This window comes from Stegostoma tigrinum, chromosome 38 (genome assembly GCF_030684315.1).
Source record: "Stegostoma tigrinum isolate sSteTig4 chromosome 38, sSteTig4.hap1, whole genome shotgun sequence".
Lineage (NCBI taxonomy): Eukaryota > Metazoa > Chordata > Chondrichthyes > Orectolobiformes > Stegostomatidae > Stegostoma > Stegostoma tigrinum.
In genome coordinates, this window is record NC_081391.1 from 13,666,974 (window position 1) to 13,687,633 (window position 20,660).

Below are 20,660 nucleotides of genomic sequence, written 5' to 3' on the forward strand. Positions count from 1 at the left end.
AAACATTTTAATATACCTTGATCACACTTTATTTGTCCTCTGATCCTAAATAAACATCATGCCAGTTTCCATTCTGTGATGGAGAATGATGGTGGTGACTGGCTTCTGAGCGTATTCACTTGTAATTTGCATTGAGGAGGCCTCAGATGTGGACTAGTTGGCTTTCTGCCTTCTCCATTCACGAATGGACTGTTAGTGGTCAGGAAGTCACTTGTTGTCCATTCCTCCAACAGATCAATGCTCTCCTGTGAGTGCATGCACAGGGTGTCTAGAATAACCTGAGGTTTTTATTTCAATAAATATGAAGAAATGGGAAATGGCCCCTTTCTCCACGTAGTACTGTGCCCATGCCCTTCCAAAATGGAAGGATGTAATGGTTTGGAAATGTTGAAGCAGATTTTGAAGGCTGCTGGGTACCTAGTAGGTAGTGGACACCAGGAGTGCATTCACTCACTCCCTTCAATGAGGTGGGCTGCTCTATCCTGCACAGTGTCTACTTTGTGCATGTTGCAGCTCCACTTCTTGGGACAAGGGGACAATATTTATCCCTTGTGGGGCTTATCACTGAGAAGCCATCTCTTCCCACTCTTTCAGGATGAAATCCCTGTACCCTTCCCTTTAGCAGGTGGGAACAGCTATCACCAATAAGCCTTTTGGGTCTTAACTGTCAGTGGTGTCCCTCATCAATTGGGCAGCATGTGCCCAAACAACCCACTATCCTCCATCTGTAAGATGCAGCTACCCAAGTTAAGCCAGAGAAATTTACACAACTGTTTTTTGACAAAAGAAGCTTCTTAGCCTGATCAGTAGGAACTAGATAACCTGCTTTAACAAGGTGTCAAGCTGGATGAACACAGCAGGCCAAGCAGCATCAGGGAAGCTGATGTTTTGGGCCTGGACCCTTCAGAAATGGGGAGGGGAATGGGTCCCTGACATAGGAAGGGGTGGGGAGGTGGATGGATGAGGGATAAAGAAACAGATGGTGAGGAGACAGAGGTCTGAGGTGAGGATAGGGCCAAAAAGGCCAAATGAGTTGGGTAGGCTTGTCCAGGGAGGTGGGGATGGGTTTTGAGGTAGGGGTGGTGTGGGGAAGTAGGTGGGAGGAAGGATGGACAAGCTAGGGAGGTGGGGACCAGCTGGGCTGTGATTGGGGGCAGGGAGATCTTTCAGCTTAAGTCCTCACTGATACCATTGGGCTGCAGGGTTCCCAAGCAGAATACAAGGTGCTGTTCCTGCAACCTTTGGGTGGCATTGGAGGCCCAGAATGGACATCAACTGTCCCCTCCTGCTCCTCTGAAGGGGAAGTAGTTTGTGACTGGGAGGTGCAGCTGCCAGTCATGAGCCAAGCATGGGTGCTCCACAAAGTGGAGTCAAGCCTCTGCTCGGCTTTCCTGATGTAGAGAAGGCCACATTAGGAACAGTGGATACAGTATACATCACTGCAGATGTGTAGGTGAACATCTGCTTGATGTGGAAGGTCTTGGGCCCTGGGATGGGGGGGGAGGTGTAGCACTATCTGTGTGGCAGTTAAAGCCCTGGCTGGAGGGGCTAGTGGAATGGACAAGGAATCAGTGGTCTCTCCAGAAGGCAGCTAAGGTTGGGGAGGTAAAAAATGTCTTGGCCAGATCGCAGATGGTCGAAGTGCCAGAGGATGATGCATTGGATCCAGGCATTGAGGCGGTACTGAAGGATGAGAGGATTCTGTTTTGGTTGTGTGCGGGATAAGTTGCAAGACGCTGTTGTGTTTTTCTTCAACTGAAGGTAAGTTACACTTCATTGGAAAATGAGGACATCTGGGATGCCCAGGAGTAGAATGCCTCCCCTCAGGGCTGGAGGTGAAGGAATTGGATTAGGAGATGGCACTTTCCTTCCACAGGAAGGTGGGTGAGGTGTATTCTAGGTAGCTGTAGGAGTCAGTAGGTTAGAAATATATCCAAGGATATATCGAAGATTGATAGATCAACTTAAGGTTGAGGTAGAAGGTTCTAATGAATTAGAGGAACTGTTCAAGCTCTTTGTGGGATGTAATAGAGGAAGATGTGGAGTTTATGGCCCATCTCGCTGTAGAAGGATTGTTCCACATATCCTACCAAGAAGCAGGCACAGCTTGTACCTATGGCCACCCCCTTCCTCTGTAGGAGTTGGGAGGAATTGAAGGAGAAGTTGGGGGTGAGGATGAGTTTGCTAGGTGGACAAGGTTGTTGGTGAACAGGGACCAGTCAGGCCTGCAGGACGAGAGAAGCAGAGGGAATTAGGCCATCTCCATGGGGAATGGATGAGGTTGGAGGCTGTGGGTGGGAGGTAACCTCCAGTGAGGTTGTGGATGGACTAGGAGATGGTTTGGTGGTCAGCGGTGGAGTCATGATCAAGGTGGGTAGGTGGTAGGAGGCATCGGCTGCTCTTCCACACAACTACATGTGGCACTCCAGCTCCTGGCATTTCCTTTAAACCCTGTTCAGTCACGAACTTCATCCAATTCTGATGGTGCTTAGAGTGGATATGTTCTTCTCTCTACAGACAAGAACAGGCCTGGTCAATTCACAGGTTTTTGTAAAGGAATTTTAAAAAATAGGGTATTTGCCTGGTTACCAGGAGGAGGCGAGGGTTGTTTTTGATGATTCTTGAACTGGAGCCACTGGCTAACTGGACAATGGTTCTCCTCCAACTTGATGTATCTAATATTTATTGACTTCTCAATTTGAAGGTGAAACCAGTCATGTCTGGCACCAATTGTATGATGTTTAATGGATGTAACTTGTTTTCTCCCAGGTGTCGTACTTTGACCAGGATGATGTTGCTCTCCCCCATGTCTCCCGGTTCTTCAAAGATCAGTCCCAGGTGAAGCAGGAACGTGCAGAGAAGCTGCTGAAATTCCAGAATCAGCGTGGAGGCCAAGTCTTCCTCCAGGATGTGAAGTTTGGAGTTGGGTTTTTGGGGTGGGGGGAGTTGGGTGGTAGAGTGGCTGCTCCTCAGGGATGGCACAGTGACTCAGTGTTTACCATGCCTGCCTCAGTGCCAGGGATCCAAGTTGGTTCTTGGTTCTAGGCTCCAGTGAATGAGTGATGTTTACTTGCTCTTGCCATGTCCACATTGGCTTCACAGTTCAATGATGTGTGTGTTAGAAGGATTGCCATTTAAAATGCAGGGTGACAAGAATAAGGTGGGATTCTTCACGGAGAAGGGCCTTGTCGCAACAAACGTAGTGGCTGTACCTGCTGATCGGGGATGAATGAAATGATGCAGTGACCTTGGTTATTGTCACCATGAGTCAAATAGCCTGTTCCCATGCTGCAGAGATTGTGAAGCTTACCTGTCCTCTCTCCATCCGCAGAAGCCAGAGAGGGATGAGTGGGGTAACAGCCTGCAGGCAATGCAGGTTGCCCTGGATTTGGAGAAGAATGTGAACCAGAGTTTGCTGGATCTCCACCAACTCGCCACAGCCCAGACTGACCCTCATGTAAGCTTCACCTCTTCATTCTCATCACTGCCATGCCTCTTCAACTTCATTGGTTGGTCTTTGTGGAGTGGAAATTCGCAGACGTAACTTTGTCCAGATGCTACATTGTACCTTTGTCATCATAATTATGATGACAATGTTAAACTGCTCAACACCGAACTGAAATAGGAATTTGGATTACAGTCTAGTGGGAATGCTGATGTGACTTTTTTGACTGCTGAATTGGGGATTGTTGCACTATACAAGACAACTTGGAGCTCTTTGAGAAGGTGAGATGGAGCAGCTGAAATGTCCTCACTGGCACAAATTCTCCACCTGTTAGCTAGATTTTCAGGGCTGTCTAGAGCTAGTTATGGCTCAGTCTTTTTCAGGAGGAATTGTGAAGTTGTCTTGGATAGTATAAATGTACCAAGTGTCATATTCCTCTGTTGCAGCTGTGACTTCCTGGAGACTCACTATTTGGATGAGGAGGTGGAGATCATCAAGCAACTTGGGGACTACATCACCAACCTGAAGCGCCTGGGAGCCCCTGAGAATGGGATGGGAGAGTACCTGTTTGACAGGCTCTCCCTGGAGGACAGCAGTTAGTGTGGCCTGGAGTACTGTCTGCTTGGTCTGAATGCATTCCCCACTTCACCCTGGACAACCTGTCTCCTTCCAGGGAGAAGGGACTTGGAGCAAAGAATGTGATGGCTGTACCAGCTGAATGGGAATGAATAAAATCATGTATTGATCTTGTTTATTGTCCATCATTCAGAGCACTGGATATTTTGGGAAATGTCTTATTGAGCGTGAAGGCAGTCCTCTTTCTGTAGTTTGGCTGACCCAATTACTAATTGGACATGAAAACAACTTTTCAATGGATGTATTTACTAACTCTCGATCATTGCACAGTAACTAGTTGGACTTGCTTTTTCTCATGACACAGACTCAAGACTTTCCCCTCTTAATAGGATGAGGTTGGTGTTTCCACAATTGTGGGATGGAAAATCTTCCAGAGGTCAATTAGTACACTTCTGGATACTGTAGGTTCAATTGTAGTTCAGAACTTGTCTTCCTTTTTGAAACAGGAAGTTCCCGTACCTTCTCTAAGGGATAAACCAGACGCCCATTCCATAGAATCTGGGATATCTACGTTCAATGCCAGGTTTCCCTTCCTACAGCCTCCCCTCAGTCACCACTCAGTCACCACGAGCAATGAGATTTGTCACTCGGACACTAATCTAATGGGAAGACAAGTCTGTGATCTGGAGGCTGGATCAGTTGACAAAATGCTGGCGGGAGTAGATATATCAAGTTCTGCTCTCAATCCAGTTGCAGGAACCAGCTAAGTTAGGAAAGACACAGGCTTGATTCATCTGGTGTAACCTCCCCAGCGAGGCCCTACCATGACCAGTATTTTCTATTCTCAGCGTTGTTGTTTTTGGCCTCCTGTGGATGTAGCCTAGGGATCTTGGAGCCGGTTATGGATCAAAGCAGGACCAGCACTGGAGGCCTGTGACCTTCTCTTTCTCCCCATCTCTTGTTCCAGCTAACTGCAGTTGCACCCCCTGCCTGGTTCAATCCCTCTTGACAGTTCTGAGGAAGGGTGGCTGGACTCACTGTGGGTTCGCTTTTTCATTCCTCCATCTGAGTAACATAGCCCGCTCCATCTTTGCTCACGAAGGAGTCAGTCCACACTGGCGCTGAGCTTTTCCCAATAGCAATCCAAAATTGTCTTTAATGTGGCATCCTCCCCTTCTTCCTCCACCACACCCCCCTTCTCTTCCCAGCGTTCACTCCAACAAGCTACCCAGCCCAGATCTGGGAAAATTCAGCACAAACGTTTGCAGAAGCCACTTACCAACAGGTCAGCTGGAATTCCCCTGATCTGTATGAGATTACAATGTCTGCTCTTGATGCTAACCTCCTGCTCAGGGACACCCTGTTCCCTTAATCCCACATTTCCCATGGCTAATCTAACAAATCCGAATGCCCCTTGTCACTGTCAGCAATTATCTTTGCCAATCGACCTAATCTGCAACCCATTGGACTAGGGGAGGGAGTCGGAGCAGATGGTGGAAATCCATGCAGACGCAGGGAGAATGTGCAAACTCCACTCATGTTGCCAAAGGCTCGAATTGAACCAGAGTCCCTGTGGCTGTGACGTATCAGTGCTCACCACTGAGCCCCCATCACGCCCAAAAGTACCAAACAAAAGGGGGAGGCAGTTGCACAGTCATCAAGTCGTACATCATGGAAATAGACTCTTCTGCCCACACAGTCCCTACACACCAGGTTTCCAAAACTCTGTAGTGCCATTTGGCCCATCTTCCTCGAAGCCATTCCTTCCCCCATAAGTGTCCAAATGTCTCATCAAAGTGGTAATTATACGCACCTCGACCGCTTCTTCTGGCAGCTCGTTCCATACACACACACACCACCCTCTGTGTGAAAACATGGTCCCTCATGTCCCTTTTAAATTTTTGCCCCTCTCCCCTCAAACCGATGCCCTCCAGTTTTGGACTCCCCTAATCTGTCCCAGCATGCTTTTTATATACAGTCAATCTCGAGTGTGCCAAGGGCAAGGCTACATTTAGTGCTCAGCAACAGTTACACTTCAGGAGGTGGTGATGAGCTGCTTATTACAGTCCACCTGGTGTAGGAGAGACCGGAATGATGCTGCTGCTGCTGCTGAGGAGGGGCTTCTGGGATGTTCATTCACAAACAGGGATATTGTTCCAGGTCAGGATGGTGATAGATTTACATGGAGCTGCTTCAGTGTTGCTGGGCCTGCACTGAGCTATAATTGTGAACAATCCCAGCACTATTAATTAATACTTCCTCACTCCGGTCTTAAAGATCGCAGACAGGTTTTGGACAGTCAGGAAGGAGTTGAGAAGTTCACAGCAGAATTCCTAGCCTGTGACTTCCCAGTTTCTGAGCTGTTCGTTCTACAGAATGCAATGTAAATAGCTGCAGAAACTCTCTGCTTCAAAACATGCTGGAGTTAAGTACCAGTTGTCCTTGAAATTGTTAAGAACTGAATACAGAGATAAAAATGTTGAACATACAATACATTTCCAACAGCTGACAACTGGGCCATTTAAATATAGAGGCCTGAGGCCGACTGTGCGCCTGAGGCACTCAGAATATTTAAAGTTTTAATTTTCGAACTCGGTTTCGTGAGATCTAAAGTCAATGACAATCTGGCAGATTCAAAATGGATCCTTTAAGGACATCAGTTTCCTGTATTAAATGGTCCGGAAGCACATGAATTTTGTTGCTGCACAGCGATAGGAAAATGTTTACTGTCAACAAAATCTGGCCATTTCTCATTGGGCTCCAACACTGTCGTTCAAAAGGTACAAAGAGTAATCCCTCAGAGTAACAAACTGACAGAATTCAGCAAATCTGTGATGAGCGAGTCTTCATACATAAACGCAGATACAAAAGTGAAGTTCTCGAGTCTATTTTATTCTCATTTTCAGGTTAATAAACTTATACAATTTGTTCTTGCACAGGAGGTCAAAGGTCAGTCAGCAATTCCATCATCGACCAGTTGTCAATTCTGATCGGTTTCTGGATCCAATTCCCATCCTGCACTGATTGGACGTGGCAACTGATCAATTGAGTAACAAGAGTAATTGGCCATCACTGATGATGCCATTTCCTGCTTCACAAAGTGAGGGTCTGCTCCTGGAGCATAAATAACGTCCTAAGAGAATGCTGTTTTAGGTGTAGTTGGTTTTCTTTTTCTAGTTATAATTTGATTGTGAAGGAAAAGGAAAGTTGTTTCTATCACAAGATGGCCTCCCAGATCAGTCAGAACTATCACCAGGATTGTGAAGCTGCTGTCAACAAGCAGATTAATGTGGAGCTCACTGCCTCCTATCTCTATCAGTCTTTGGTGAGTGTCCCTGTAGTGTTGGATTTAAATCTGTTATGAAGTGAACTTTTTCTTAAAAAACTAGATTAACACTCTTGTAGACTTTTCTTTGTATCTCTTGCCTATTTCTTGAGTCAGGGTAAATGTGATGACAATGGGATATGATACTGATATGCAGCAACTGAGGCCCCAGTTGTCTCAATGATATAGGGAGGGTGAAGCATCTTGTGATTTATCTTAAAATTCCTTTTAGGGCTGTGATTGCCTATAACTGACCGTGGTTCTCCATAATTTTCTAAACTACTGTCAAGTTTTGATGATCAAGATAACATTTGGCTAATTACCTTTTTTAAATCTGCCTTGATGTATCTATTTTAATTTTCAGCATGTAAATAAACAAACAAACATACTGATTTTGGTATTTACAATGAAGTGTTGTAGTAATTTGACCAATCAGATTTGGTTAAGCTGAACTCTAGTCCTCCAGGTAAAACAGGCTGCTACCTACTTAAGTAGGTCTCCTATATTTTGGCTTCTTGTACTCTATCATGAGGTGGGTTTGATCCATCACTTCACAACCTATAGATAGTTGACTTGTGGGTGCCCTGCACCCACCCCCGCCCCACCAGGGCTGCTGGAACATGCTGAGGCTATTGACTTCAGGGGTGAAGAAATAAATGTTCCTTTACCATTTAACCAGATAAAAAAAACAAACTGGCCCCTCCCACCAGGTGGTGGTGTCCCTGTGCCCTTCCAAGGAGTAGAATGTGTTCAGAAGGTGTTGCAGTCCCCTTGGTGAGTGCTGCAGGGGACCTGGTAGATAATGGACCCTGAAAGGAGGTGGTGAATGCAGTCCCCATGAAGTGGGCTGCTCTGTCCTGGATGGTGTCTGCTTCTTGCATGTGGCAGCTCCACTTCTTCAGACACATGGAGAATATTCATCACTCTCTGGGCTTGTGCTTGTTGGAGCGAAGCTGCCTCTAAATGACATGAGGATCAAGCCCCTATAACCTACCTTTTTGGGAGGTGGAACAGCTTTAACTAGTGAACCAATTGTTGGGTTTTAGTCACTGACCACTGTCCCAACTCAATAGGGAATCTTGTGTGCTGATAATAAAATCCCCACTATTCTACACCTTCTATGACTTAACTACCCCATTAAACCACTTTTTTTTAACTTTTTTTGTTTTTATTTGAGGATTAAACTAACTTTTCACCAGGATTCCACCCAAGAACGAAATCTTCTTTTGAAGAAGTCAATAGACTACTCCTAATCAACAATAACTTGTTGGATTGTGAATCTCAGTTGAAAAGTGAGTGAAATGAGTGGGGAAACAATAGTTTAGATCTTGGAATAAGCTAAATTGAGCTCTCCAGCTTTGCAATCTATAGATCATGTGACTTGTTCATAGTCCTGCAGATACTATTAGGTCTCCTGAACATTCGATCTTGTTTCAGTTGTGAATTTTTTTAATGCTTTGCTTTGCAAGCTTCTGGCAACCTGAGTGCACTGCATAAACAAATGTGATAAACTATTGCTGCAACAAGCCAAAGGCTATCACTGGGCAGGCTCTCCTTTAGCACCAAGATTCTCCAAATTGCCCTCATTCTCCTGCATACTGCAAACAGCATCTCTTGTAGAGCTGCTTTATGTAAAGAAAAAATACAGTACATCTGATCCAACTGGTTGCAGAAGACCTGTACCTACTCGCTACATTCATGTCCAGCATCTGCATGCTACTCTAGCACCAGGGGAGACATGTAATGACTTGAAGTTGCCTGACCCTGTGCACATCCTGCATTCCAGCTCCTGGCACTTGGTTAAACCCTATTCAGTTACCACTTCCATCCAATTCTGGAGGCTAGATGGCAGAAATGTGCATTCAGCTTTTCTATCTAGGCTGTGCCAGACCCACACCCCCAAACAATTCAGCAGGGTTTATAAACCCAAACACTGAAATTGTATCTTACATGGAAGAAGCTGGGGTTGTTTGGTTTCCTCCAATTAAAGGAGCTGCTGGCTAACTTTGCAACACCATTAGTGAACATTGTAAGGTGTCAACAATTTTCAGCTGATTGAATCATTAGTTTGCTTTAGACTAAACCAGTCCTCCAGTTCTGAGCATGAGAAATGGGGTCAATGATGTGTTTAATGGGCTTTAACTTTTGTTCTCCCTTCCAGATGTCCTACTTTGACCGGGATGATGTTGCCCTCGCCCATGTCTCCCGGTTCTTCAAAGATCAGTCCCAAGAGAAGCAGGAACATGCAGAGAAGCTGCTGAAATTCCAGAATCAGCGTGGAGGCAGAGTCCTCCTCCAGGATGTGAAGGTTGGAGTTTTTGGTGGGGGGTTGTGTGGCAGTGTGCAGGAATGGCAGCTCATGGTGTTTTCTGTCATTAGTGACAGGATTTTCACGTGGTAAAGGGTGTGTAGGTTAGAGTTGGAGAACTTAGGCAGTGGGGAGGAGATGTGAGAAATGGCTGCTTGTGGTGAGGTTTCATGTCCTGAAAGAAAGTGAAAACTGTTCTTGTTTGGCTCCCCTCCTTTTGACTAAAAGGGAAGATCCTCGAAACAAGCCTCTTGGCTCCCCTCCACCTGCTGCTTCTCCACACCGCGCCCCCCCCCCCCCCACCCCATGCTGACCCAACAAACACCAAACCACATTCATCCCATTTACTGCACTTGGTCTCCAGCCCCCATGGCATTGGTAGTTGTCTAGAAGCTGCTTCAATATTGCAGCAGTAGATGCCTCCCCCACTGCCCCACCCCCCCATATTATTTTTCCACTACCCTCTCGGCAAAGGATTCCTCTAACCTGCTTACTCCTCACATCAGTGCCCTCTGGTCTTAATGTCTCTTTCTCCCCACCCCCTCATAGCAGACACTCCCCATCTACTATCAAGACTCCACACTAATCAAATGCCATCACAGAAACATCTCAACTGACTTCACTCTGGGGATTGGAGTGAGAAATCTAATCTCTCCTTTTAATGGATTTTTCAGTCTTGGGGCAACATCCTAGTGACCCCTTCCAGTGCCATTGTGGCTCTGGTCACCACACTGTATTCCACGTTTGCATGGCCAATGCTGCAAAGTTTGTGACAAGACTGGAGTCCCTGGACTGCACCCCAGGAAATGGGGACAGGCATTGTGGAAGCCAACTTCCCCATCCTGTCTACACTTATGGATCCTTGAAATATCTTTAGTCTTGTGCTCTTGGTTCCTTTATTGTCAACATATTGCTGTCCCTTCAATGAATTAAATAGTAGTGCTGATTTTCATCATTCAGGTCAGTCCTATATGAAGCAATAGGCCCAGGTTGAAGTCCCACTTGTGCTTATGCTCCAAGCCTAGGGACAGTACCACTGCATAACAAGCCCCGGGCTCAAGTTGTGAATATCCTCCTTGGGATGCCATCAGATGGGCACTGACAATTCTGTGCAAGCATAACTCTTATCCCCACTATGACCTGGTCATGAATTGACTCTCCTTTCGGAAGAAGCAAATAGGGCTAGGTGAAAGGAATTCTTAAATAACTGATCTGGGCTTCAGGGATGGCAGTGGTTAGCACAACTGCATCAGTGCTTGGGGCACAAGCTTAATTCTGGCCTCTGGTGACTGACTGGAATTTACATGTTCACCACATCTCTACATAGGTTTCCTCCCACAGTCCAATGATGTGCAGGTTAGGATAGGCCATGAAAAATGCAGGATTACATGGCTAGGTCTAGGACCAGGTTGGATGCTCTTCAGACGGTCATGAGTGGGCAGAATGGCCTGTTGCATGCTGCAGGGATTTTTGTTTCTGAGGCTTAACTGTCCTTCTGTCCATCCTTAGAAGCCAGAGAGGGATGAGTGGGTAACAGTCTGCAGACAATGCAGGTTGCCCTGGATCTGGAGAAGAATGTGAACCAGAGTTTGCTGGATCTACACCAACTCTCCACAGCCCAGACTGACCCTCATGTAAGCTTCACCACTTCATTCTCATCACTGCGAGACCCTCAGGGTAACACTTCATTGGTTGGTCTGTGTGGATTGGAAATTCACAGGTGTGCACTGATCACTTCGGGTCCATGCTGCTGAGCAGTTGTTACATGGTGATCAGTAATGAAGTGAAATGGGAGTTTGGAAGGCAATCCATTGGGAGTGATGAAGTGATATTGGCCATTGAATTCCCATTCTCACTTGGGAGCATTACAGTGGGATGATCATTGTCCATCACCATCCAACTCAGCTCCACTTCACAAACAGCAAGATGGAGCAGCTGAAATCCTATTGTCATCACCGACACAGATTTTCCAGGTGTTAGCTAAATTTTCAGGGCTGTCTGGAACTAGTATGGTAAAGCCTGTTTTTCAGTGGGAATTCTGAAATTGTCTTGGATAGTGTTAATGCACCCAGTTGTCATATTCCTCTGTTGCAGCTGTGTGACTTCCTGGAGACTCACTATTTGGATGAGGAGGTGGAGATCATCAAGCAACTCGGGGACTACATCACCAACCTGAAGCGCCTGGGAGCCCCTGAGAATGGGATGGGAGAGTACCTGTTTGACAGGCTCTCCCTGGAGGACAGCAGTTAGTGTGGCCTGGAGTACTGTCTGCTTGGTCTGAATGCATTCCCCACTTCACCCTGGACAACCTGTCTCCTTCCAAGGAGAAGGGACTTGTGTAGCAAAGAATGTAATAGCTGTACCAGCTAAATGGAAATAAATAAAATTATGTATTGATCTTGCTTATTGTCCATCATTCAGAGCTCTGAATACTTTGGGTGATAGCTCTTGCTTGAAGCCAGTTCTCTTCTGTAATTTGATTGGTCCAATTTCTAATTGGACTGGGCAACCCTTCACGGAATCGCTCACTATCCCCACATTAGAATGTAACTAGATGGAGTGTTTTTTTGGTTATTCCTGTGGAAATTGAAGGTGCTTCTCCTCCAAATAGGATAAGGTTGGGATTTGTCAATTGTGGCATTGGCTTTCTTCTAGAGGACAATTAGTGCGCTTCTGGATATGGTGGGTTCAACTGTAGCTCAAAGCAATTGTCTTCCTCTGGTGCCAGGAAGCTCCCACACCGTCCAAAGAGACTTCTCTACCCAGCCTGATAGAATTTGGGATAGTGGTGTTCAATTGCACATTTCCCTTGAAATCTCTTCCCCGCCTCAGCCATCCTGCGTACTCAATTATTGCCTGAATGATGACAGCAACAAAAAGTGAAAACAGCCCTTTATCTACTGACCCAGCTGCCTGATCACCAAGGTCTAAAGGAAGAGGCCCAGCAGGCTCTGATTTCAATCCAGCTGGCGGAAGCAGCAGAGCTGTGAAACAATCTCGATGGCCTGGTATATCTCTTTTTTTTTTTCCCCATTGGGCCCTACCCTGACCAAAACACACTATATTCTCAGTATTGTTACTTTTTGGTTTCACCATCCCAAACTGTGGCTGGAGCTCCTTCTCTTCCGCCTCTTCCCCGCTTCTCTTTCCCCCCGCCCGCAACCCAACCTCTTCTTTCTTTTCTTTCCACGTGCCCCCAGCAGCCTTAACCTTCACCACAGCCCCTTCCCCTGGGAGTCAGCTCAAGACATTCACCTGAACTGGACTGGATTATCATGTAGAGCCTCATTGCCGCTTACAGCAGGATAACAGGGACCTGGGAATAACACAGCAATGCACCTGGTTAAATGCTGCTGTTTGATTGGCTCTTGTTGCTAAAGCCAGCATTGAGCGCACTAAGCTGCTCCCTTGGTGAACATTATTCCTGATGCAGGTTGATTGGGTGAAATCACATTGAAGGAGCAAAGTGGCTCGGAGAGGAGACATGGAGATGCTGACTTTCCTTTACGGCTGCTTCTTTTATCTTTCAAGGTGTCAGAGATCATGGGTTCGTGAGGGGGCTATCAGAGACATCCTGAGGATTGTTCCAGGGAGTTTTGTAGCGAGTGCACACTGCAGCCTTCATAGAGGTTGGCGGGGGGGGAGGGGTTGCTGCAGAGTCAAAAGGCACTCAACATATTTGTTCCACCACATAAAGCAATTTATTTTCGGTGAAAAAGTCTGGGCTACAGTAACCCTCAAGTGCAGGAAGGGACCATTAGGCCCATTAAATCTGCATCAACCTTCTGAACAGCATCCTCTTTAGACCCAACCCCTTTGCCTTAAATCCACATTTCCCACGGCTAATCGACCTAGTCTGCAGGCCCCTGCTCACGATCGACAATCTGCAAATCATTGGGCTGTGTGAGGAAACTCAAGCACCTGGAGGTAATCCACGCAGGCCATCACCCATGGGTAGAATCGAACCTGGGTCCCTGGCACTGAGCCGCCAAAGCATTCTAAAGTACCAAAGGAAAGGAATACACTGCGGCAAACTACATCATGGGAATAGACTCTGCAGCCCAGCCCGAACTTGCAGACCAGGTTTTCATAAACTGTGTAGTGCCATTTGCCTACATTTGGCCCATCTTTCTCTAAACCGTTCCTTTCCATGTAAATCTCCAAATGTCACTTAAATGTTGTAATTCTATCCACCTCTACCACTTCCTCTAGCAGCTCGTTCCACACACGCACCACACTATGTGTGAAAATGTTGTCACTCACACCCCTTTTAAATCTTGCCCCTCTCCCCTCAAACCAATGCCCTCTAGTTTTGGACCCCCCCTACCCTGTCCCAGCATGCTTTTTATATACAGTCAATCTTGAGTGTGCCAATGGCAAGGCTACATTTAGTGCTCAGCAACTCTTACACTTCAGGAGGTGGTAATGAGCTGCGTATTACAGTCCACCTGGTGTCGGAGAGACCGGAATGATGCTGCTGCTGTTGCTGAGGAGGGGCTTCTGGGATTTTCATTCACAAACAGGGATATTGTTCCAAGTCAGGATGGTGACAGAGTTACATGGAGCTGCTTGAGTGTCGTTGGTGCTGCCTCCAGCGAGAACATTGTAAACTATTCCAGCACTACTCCCAATTTCAGCCTTATTGAGGGTGGGCAGGTTTTGGAAACTCAGGAGTTGAGTACTTCCTGACAGAATTCCCAGCATCTGAATTCCCAGTTTCTGAGCTGTACCATCTACAGAACGCAATGTAAACAGGACCAGAAATTGCTCACTTGGAAACATGCTGGGGTTAATCGCTAGTTCTACTTCAACCAACGAAAAACGAAACTGGGAGACAGAAATGTTCAACGTGCGATACATTTCTAGCAGCAACTGAGACATAGAGGCCTGAGGCCTACTGTGTAGAAGAGGCACTCAGCACATTTAGCGTTTTGCTTTTCAAACTGGGCCTTCAAGGTCAAGGTCAGGGAGATCACATCAGATGCAGATTGGATCCACAAAGTACATCAGTTGCCTGTTTTAGATGATCCAAAAGCACATTATTTCTGTTGCTGCACAGAAATAGGAAAATGTTCAGATCAACCAAATCGAGCCAGTTTTCAAAGGGCTCCAACACCAACGTTCAAAAATTATGACGACTAATCCCTCAGAATAGCAATCCGACAGAATTCTGCAAATCTGTGATGAGTGTGTCTTAACGCACAACCTCAGATACAGACGTGAAGTTTTAGAGTATATTTTATTCTCATTTTCAGGGAGATGTCCTTCCAGAATTTGCACTTGTGCGGGAGGTCAAAGGTCATTTCAGCAATTTCATCATCAACCAGTTGTCAATTCTGATTGGTTTTTTGACCCGATTCCCATCCTGCACTGATTGGATGTGGCAGCTGATCAAGTGATTAACAAGAGTGTTTGGCCATCACTGATGATCTCATTTCCTGCTTCATAAAATGAGTGTTGGCTCCTGGAGTATAAATAGAGTCCCAGGGCAGGGATGTTTATTGTTGCTTTTAACTTTGTCATTTTTGTGGTGAGGAAAATAAAGCAAGCTTTTCCTTTATAAGATGGCCTCCCAGATCAGTCAGAACTATCACCAGGATTGTGAAGCTGCTGTCAACAAGCAGATCAATGTGGAGCTCACTGCCTCCTATCTCTATCAGTCTTTGGTGAGTGGTGTCTCTGTTGGGTGAAACATACTTCTGTTCTGTTGAAGTAACCTCTTCCCCTTGGATGTAATTAAGTTGTCTATCTTCTAGACTGAGTTTTGTGGCTCCTACCTCTTTCTCAATGCAGGATGAGTGTGATGTTACTGTAACAATAGTTTGGTGTCTAATGTTACTCTAACTTGGGTCCCAGTTGGTTGTCAGTGAGATGTGGAGGGTGGAGTGTTCTTGTAGTTACTTGCCTGTCCCATGATGGTGCTGTGACTGGTGGTAATTATCGCTTCCTGTGACTGTTTGTTTGAAACTTGAGGGAACAAAATTAAAAATGAATTGGGACTCACCATTGTGGGAACGGAAGCACCATCGGCTAGTCACTGCTCTTCTTTTCCTCCTTGTATCCTTGCTTGTATTTGAATTTTGTGGTGATCCCAACTTAACATCTCAAATAATCTTGATTTCCTATTGCAATCAGCTTAGAATAGGCTTGTTCTAGCCCTGCAGAGCTGGGCTGAGAAGTGGCAAATGGAGTTTAATGCAGACAAGTGTGAGGTGATGCACTTTGGTAGGAGTAACCAGCAGGCAAAGCACGAGGCTAATGGTAAGATTCTTAGTAATGTAGATGAGGAGAGAGATCTCGGTGTCCACGTAAACAGGTCCTTGAAAGTTGCCATCCAGGTTGACAGGGCGGTTAAGAAGGCAGTGTTTTCTCTTTGATTAATAGAGGCATTGAGTTCTGGAACCAAGAGGTTATGGTGAAGCTGTACCAAACTCTGGTGTGGCTGCACTTGTAGTATTGTATACAGTTCTGGTCACTGCATTATAAGGATGTGGAAGCTTTGGCAAGAGTGCAGAGGAGGTTTACTAGGATGTTGCCTGGTATCGAGGGAAGCTCTTATGAGGAAAGACTGAGGGACTTGAGGCTGTCTTCATTGGTGAGAAGGTTGAGAGTTGACTTAATTGAAACATATAATATTCTGAGGGTTGGAAAGGGAAATCCTCTTTCTGCGGACGGTGAGCATGAGGGGGCATAGCTGTAAATTGAGGGATGATAGATATAGGACAGATGTCTGAGGTAGTTTCTTTACTCAGTAGTAAGGGAATGGAATGCTTTGCCTGTGACGGTAGTAGATTTGCCAACTTTAGGTACATTTAAGTCGTCATTGGACAAGCATATGGACGTACAGGGAATAGTCTAGGTTAGATGGGCTTGAGATCAGTATGACAAGTTGACACAACATCTAGGGCCTGTACTGTGCTGTTATGTTCTAGTTTCAGATTAAACTGGGTGAGGTTGTGACTGGTATCTGATCAAGCAGATCTCCATTTGAGATCTACTTTGCTTTTTTTCATACTCATGAGGTGGGTGTGGGCTGTCTGTATATCAGTGTTGGAGCTTTTCCAAGGCATGGCACTGCCGTGGGGCTGAGAATGTGCGGAGGGTACTGACCCAGTGAATATGGAAAAAATAGCTTATTCCTGTTGTATTTGGCCTGACTCTAAACTAACTAGCCCCTCTTTCCCCAGGTGGTTGGGTGCCTGTGCCCTTCCAAGGGGTAGAATGTGTTTAGAAGGTGTTAGAAGTAACCTTAGTGAGTGTTGCCGGGTGCTCTCTGGGCTTGTGCTTGTCAGCAGGAAGTCCTCTCATGATGAGGATCAAGTCCCTGTCAGCCCCACTTTGGGAGGTGGCAACAGCTTTCATTGAGCCAGCAGTTCAGTTTTAATCGCTGACCCATGTTCCTAACACAACTTGGAAGCATGTCCCAAGAGTAAAATCTCCACTATTCTACATCTTCTAACTGCCCATTTAAATGGGCAATGATAAATTGTGCTTGTGTTTGCATTTGACAATTAAAGCAACTTTTTTCAGCAGGATTCCCAAGAATGTGTGTCTTAGTAGCTGCTTCCAATAGCAGACCTGGTAAACCTGAATACATTGAATTGTGAACATCCTGGTTTAGAAATCTACAGGACTTTGCCTGTTGGATTAAGTCAACAGTAGCATTTCCACGTTACTGTTTTAATAAGTGATGTTGTCTAGAGAGTAGGTGATCTGCAGGTCACTGTCATATTTGTCATGTGATCAGTTTGTTTTGTCAATCAGTGTTTCATGTGTAATGGTACAAGTTGCTAGCAGTCTCAGTACAGCTGTTTTAGATGCAGCAGTAAACTGTATCTAGAACAATCCAAAGACTGTCCCGAGGCAGGCTTTCCTTGGCAGATTCTTGGTGCCCATGTCCTTCATTCATCCCTTCCCCCTCACCCCAGCCACCCCACTACTGCAGCCCTTGTCAAACTAATAGATACAGTGCATCCAATTGCATTGATCCTGACTAAGCAGAAAATGTGCTCCTTCCTAGCTGTTAGTTGCAGTGTCTGGGATCTGTTTTCTGGCCTTTGCCAAAGGAGCAATAGCGTGCCCTGCAGCTGTTCTATTGGTGCACATCCTGCATTCCAGCTTCTGGCATTTCTTGAAACCCTATTCAATCAGTAATTTATCCCATTTCTGGTGGAGGTTAATCAGTAAAAACATCAATTCACACTTGTTCTCACCCAATGCTGTGCCAGACCCACTGAGCAATTTGCCAGGAGTTTCAAACCAAAATAAAACACATGGTGTTTACAGCTTACCTGGAGGAAGCTGGGATTGTTTTGATTTTTCCAATTCAACAGGAACTGCTCAAAACTGGGTTCTGAATTGTTAATGCATCAGGTACTTAACAGCTTATTGTCAGTCTGATTTTTAGAATGCTCAAGTAGCCCTGGAGCTCTGAACTAAAATTGGCCCGTGACTTGTTAATGGGCTTTACCTTGATCTCCCTTCCAGATGTCCTACTTTGACCGGGATGATGTTGCCCTCCCCCATGTCTCCCGCTTCTTCAAACATCAGTCCCAGGAGAAGCGGGAACATGCAGAGAAGCTGCTGAACTTCCAGAATCAGCGTGGAGGCCGGGTCCTCCTCCAGGATGTGAAGGTTGGAGTTGGGTGGGGTGGGGGTTGGGATGGTAATGGCTGCTCTTGTGGTGTGGTTTCAAGTCAGTGACAAGGTTTTCATTTGAGTCAAAACTTTGTTCGGCCTGTTTGATCTCCTTTTTGAAGCCAGTGTAGAAAGAAGCCCTTTGGCCCACCATGTCTTTGCTGACCCCACAAACACTAAAGCACATTAATCCCATTTACCTTCCCTTGGTCCACAGGCCACTGTCCTGGCACTATATACTTGTCCAGCTGGACCTTAAACTGATCTGGAGTAGCTGACTCCACCACCATCCAACCCTTTATGTGGTTCATCTCATATTTCTAACCTCCCCCTCGGAGGAGGGTGAAGAGAACGTTTCCTCCAATCCCCTCTAACCTGCTTACTCCACAAACCTGGTTTCTCTCTGGTCTTGCTGTCTGCTATGGGGAAGACATTCCATCAACTGGCCACTCTCTATTCTTCAATAGTTACATCAGGTCACTCCCTCAGCCGTTCCTGCTCCACAGAAAATCCCAGCCGATCTAACCTCCAATCAATGGATCTTGGGCAACAGCCTGGGCAACCTCACCAGCTTCCCCCTGCAGTGCCATCCTGTCCTTGTGACTGGTGAGGCCCAAGAGGGAATAATGTGGTGACTAGAAGAACAAACTGTGACAAGACTGGCCCCCTTCCTGTTCCACCACACCCAACTAATAGAGGTTGCTTGCCCTCTGTCACTGTTACACCCTGTTGACCTTGTCTGAACTTTGAGGGATCTATGGTTGTGGGCCTTTCTTCACTGTTAGCAGCACAACACACTTTGCAAACACCTCGCTGTCCCTTGGATGAATTAAATAGCCGTGATGTTTCTGATCATCCTGCTCAGGCATGTATGAAGCCACCAGCACAAGTGGTACTTGAACCTTGGCCTTGTCAGCCAGAGACAGGGGCACTACCACTGTACCATGACAGCATTTAGGATTCACTTGTGAATATCCTCGCAATTCCATCAGATGGACCCTGATGCAAATCTTGTCATTATCCCCCACAATGACCTGTTATTCAACTTCCTCCTTCAGATCAAGGACCGACAGGCAAGGTGAAAGCAATTCTGAAGGAACTGTGCTCCAGGGCTGCCTCAGGGGCTAGCAGTGTTCTCAGTGCTAGGGACACAGGTCTGGATCTGGCCTCTGGTGAGGGACTGGTGTTTACATGTCCTCCCCATGTCTGCATTGGTGTCCTCATAGGATAAGGGGATTGGCCATCTGAAATGCAGGGTTACAGGAATAGGGTGGGAGAATGACGAGTTGGGATCCTCTTCAGAGCAGTTACAGACTGATCCACGTTGTAAAGATTCTGAAGCTTAACTGTCCAACTTTCCTTCCTCCAGAAGCCAGAGAGGGATGAGTGGGGTAACAGCCTGCAGGCAATGCAGGTTGCCCTGGATCTGGAGAAGAATGTGAACCAGAGTTTGTTGGATCTACACCAAGTCGCCACAGCCCAGACTGACCCTCATGTAAGCTTCACCTCCTCATTGACTTCACTGCTAGGCCCTCAGGGCAACACGTTCATTGGTTGGTCTTTTGTGGATTAGAAATTCAGTTAGACTTTGTTTTTGTGCAGATGACATGGATCACTTCAGATCCATAGTGATTACAAAATCATTGCTGAGCAGTTGAGTCCAAGTGTGTATTTTAACTTGTAAACCTGTGGGGAGGACTGAGGGGATATTGGTCACTGAATTCTCATTCAGGACCACTGCAGTGGAATGACTTTTATCCGTCACAAGTTAACTCTGCTCCAGTAAATAAACAGCAAGATGAAACTGCTAAAAAGCAGTTGTCCTCTTTGCACAATTTCTCCAGGCGTTGGCTCGAGACATCCCTGACCATCTCCCTCCATATGCATGTTTTTAGTGGGAATTCTGAAGTTGTCTTGGATAGTGTTAATGTACCAAGTGTCATATTCCTCTGTTGCAGCTGTGTGACTTCCTGGAGACCCACTATTTGGATGAGGAGGTGAGGATCATCAAGCAACTCGGGGACTACATCACCAACCTGAAGCGCCTGGGAGCCCCTGAGAATGGGATGGGAGAGTACCTGTTTGACAGGCTCTCCCTGGAGGACAGCAGTTAGTGTGGCCTGGAGTACTGTCTGCTTGGTCTGAATGCATTCCCCACTTCACCCTGGCCAATCTGTCTCCTTCCAGGGAGAAGGGGCTTGTAGCAACGAACGTAATGGCTGTACCAGCCGAATGGAAATGAATAAAATGATCTCTTGATCTCAGTTCCTGTGCATCATTTTGAGCCCATTGATACCTCTCTTTGGTCAAGCAAGCTTTCTTGCCTTACTTCACCACTGCTTTTCCCCAACCCCCATGGACAGACTGCA

General features: G+C 46.3%; 2 protein-coding genes across 2 annotated transcripts; both read left to right on the top strand.

The window, feature by feature from the left end:
* Positions 1-7,154: 7,154 nt before the first annotated feature.
* LOC132206490 (ferritin, heavy subunit-like) lies at positions 7,155-12,644 on the top strand. The gene is made up of 6 exons (XM_059640681.1): positions 7,155-7,346; positions 9,508-9,667; positions 10,887-10,906; positions 11,199-11,288; positions 11,749-11,787; positions 12,525-12,644. The coding sequence occupies exons 1-6, from the start codon at positions 7,245-7,247 to the stop codon at positions 12,642-12,644; spliced, it is 531 nt and encodes a 176-aa protein (XP_059496664.1). The 5' UTR covers positions 7,155-7,244.
* A 2,574-nt stretch (positions 12,645-15,218) lies between these two features.
* On the top strand, positions 15,219-20,405 carry LOC132206554 (ferritin, heavy subunit-like). Its single transcript, XM_059640765.1, has 4 exons — positions 15,219-15,320; positions 18,142-18,288; positions 19,661-19,786; positions 20,250-20,405. The coding sequence occupies exons 1-4, from the start codon at positions 15,219-15,221 to the stop codon at positions 20,403-20,405; spliced, it is 531 nt and encodes a 176-aa protein (XP_059496748.1).
* Positions 20,406-20,660: the final 255 nt, after the last annotated feature.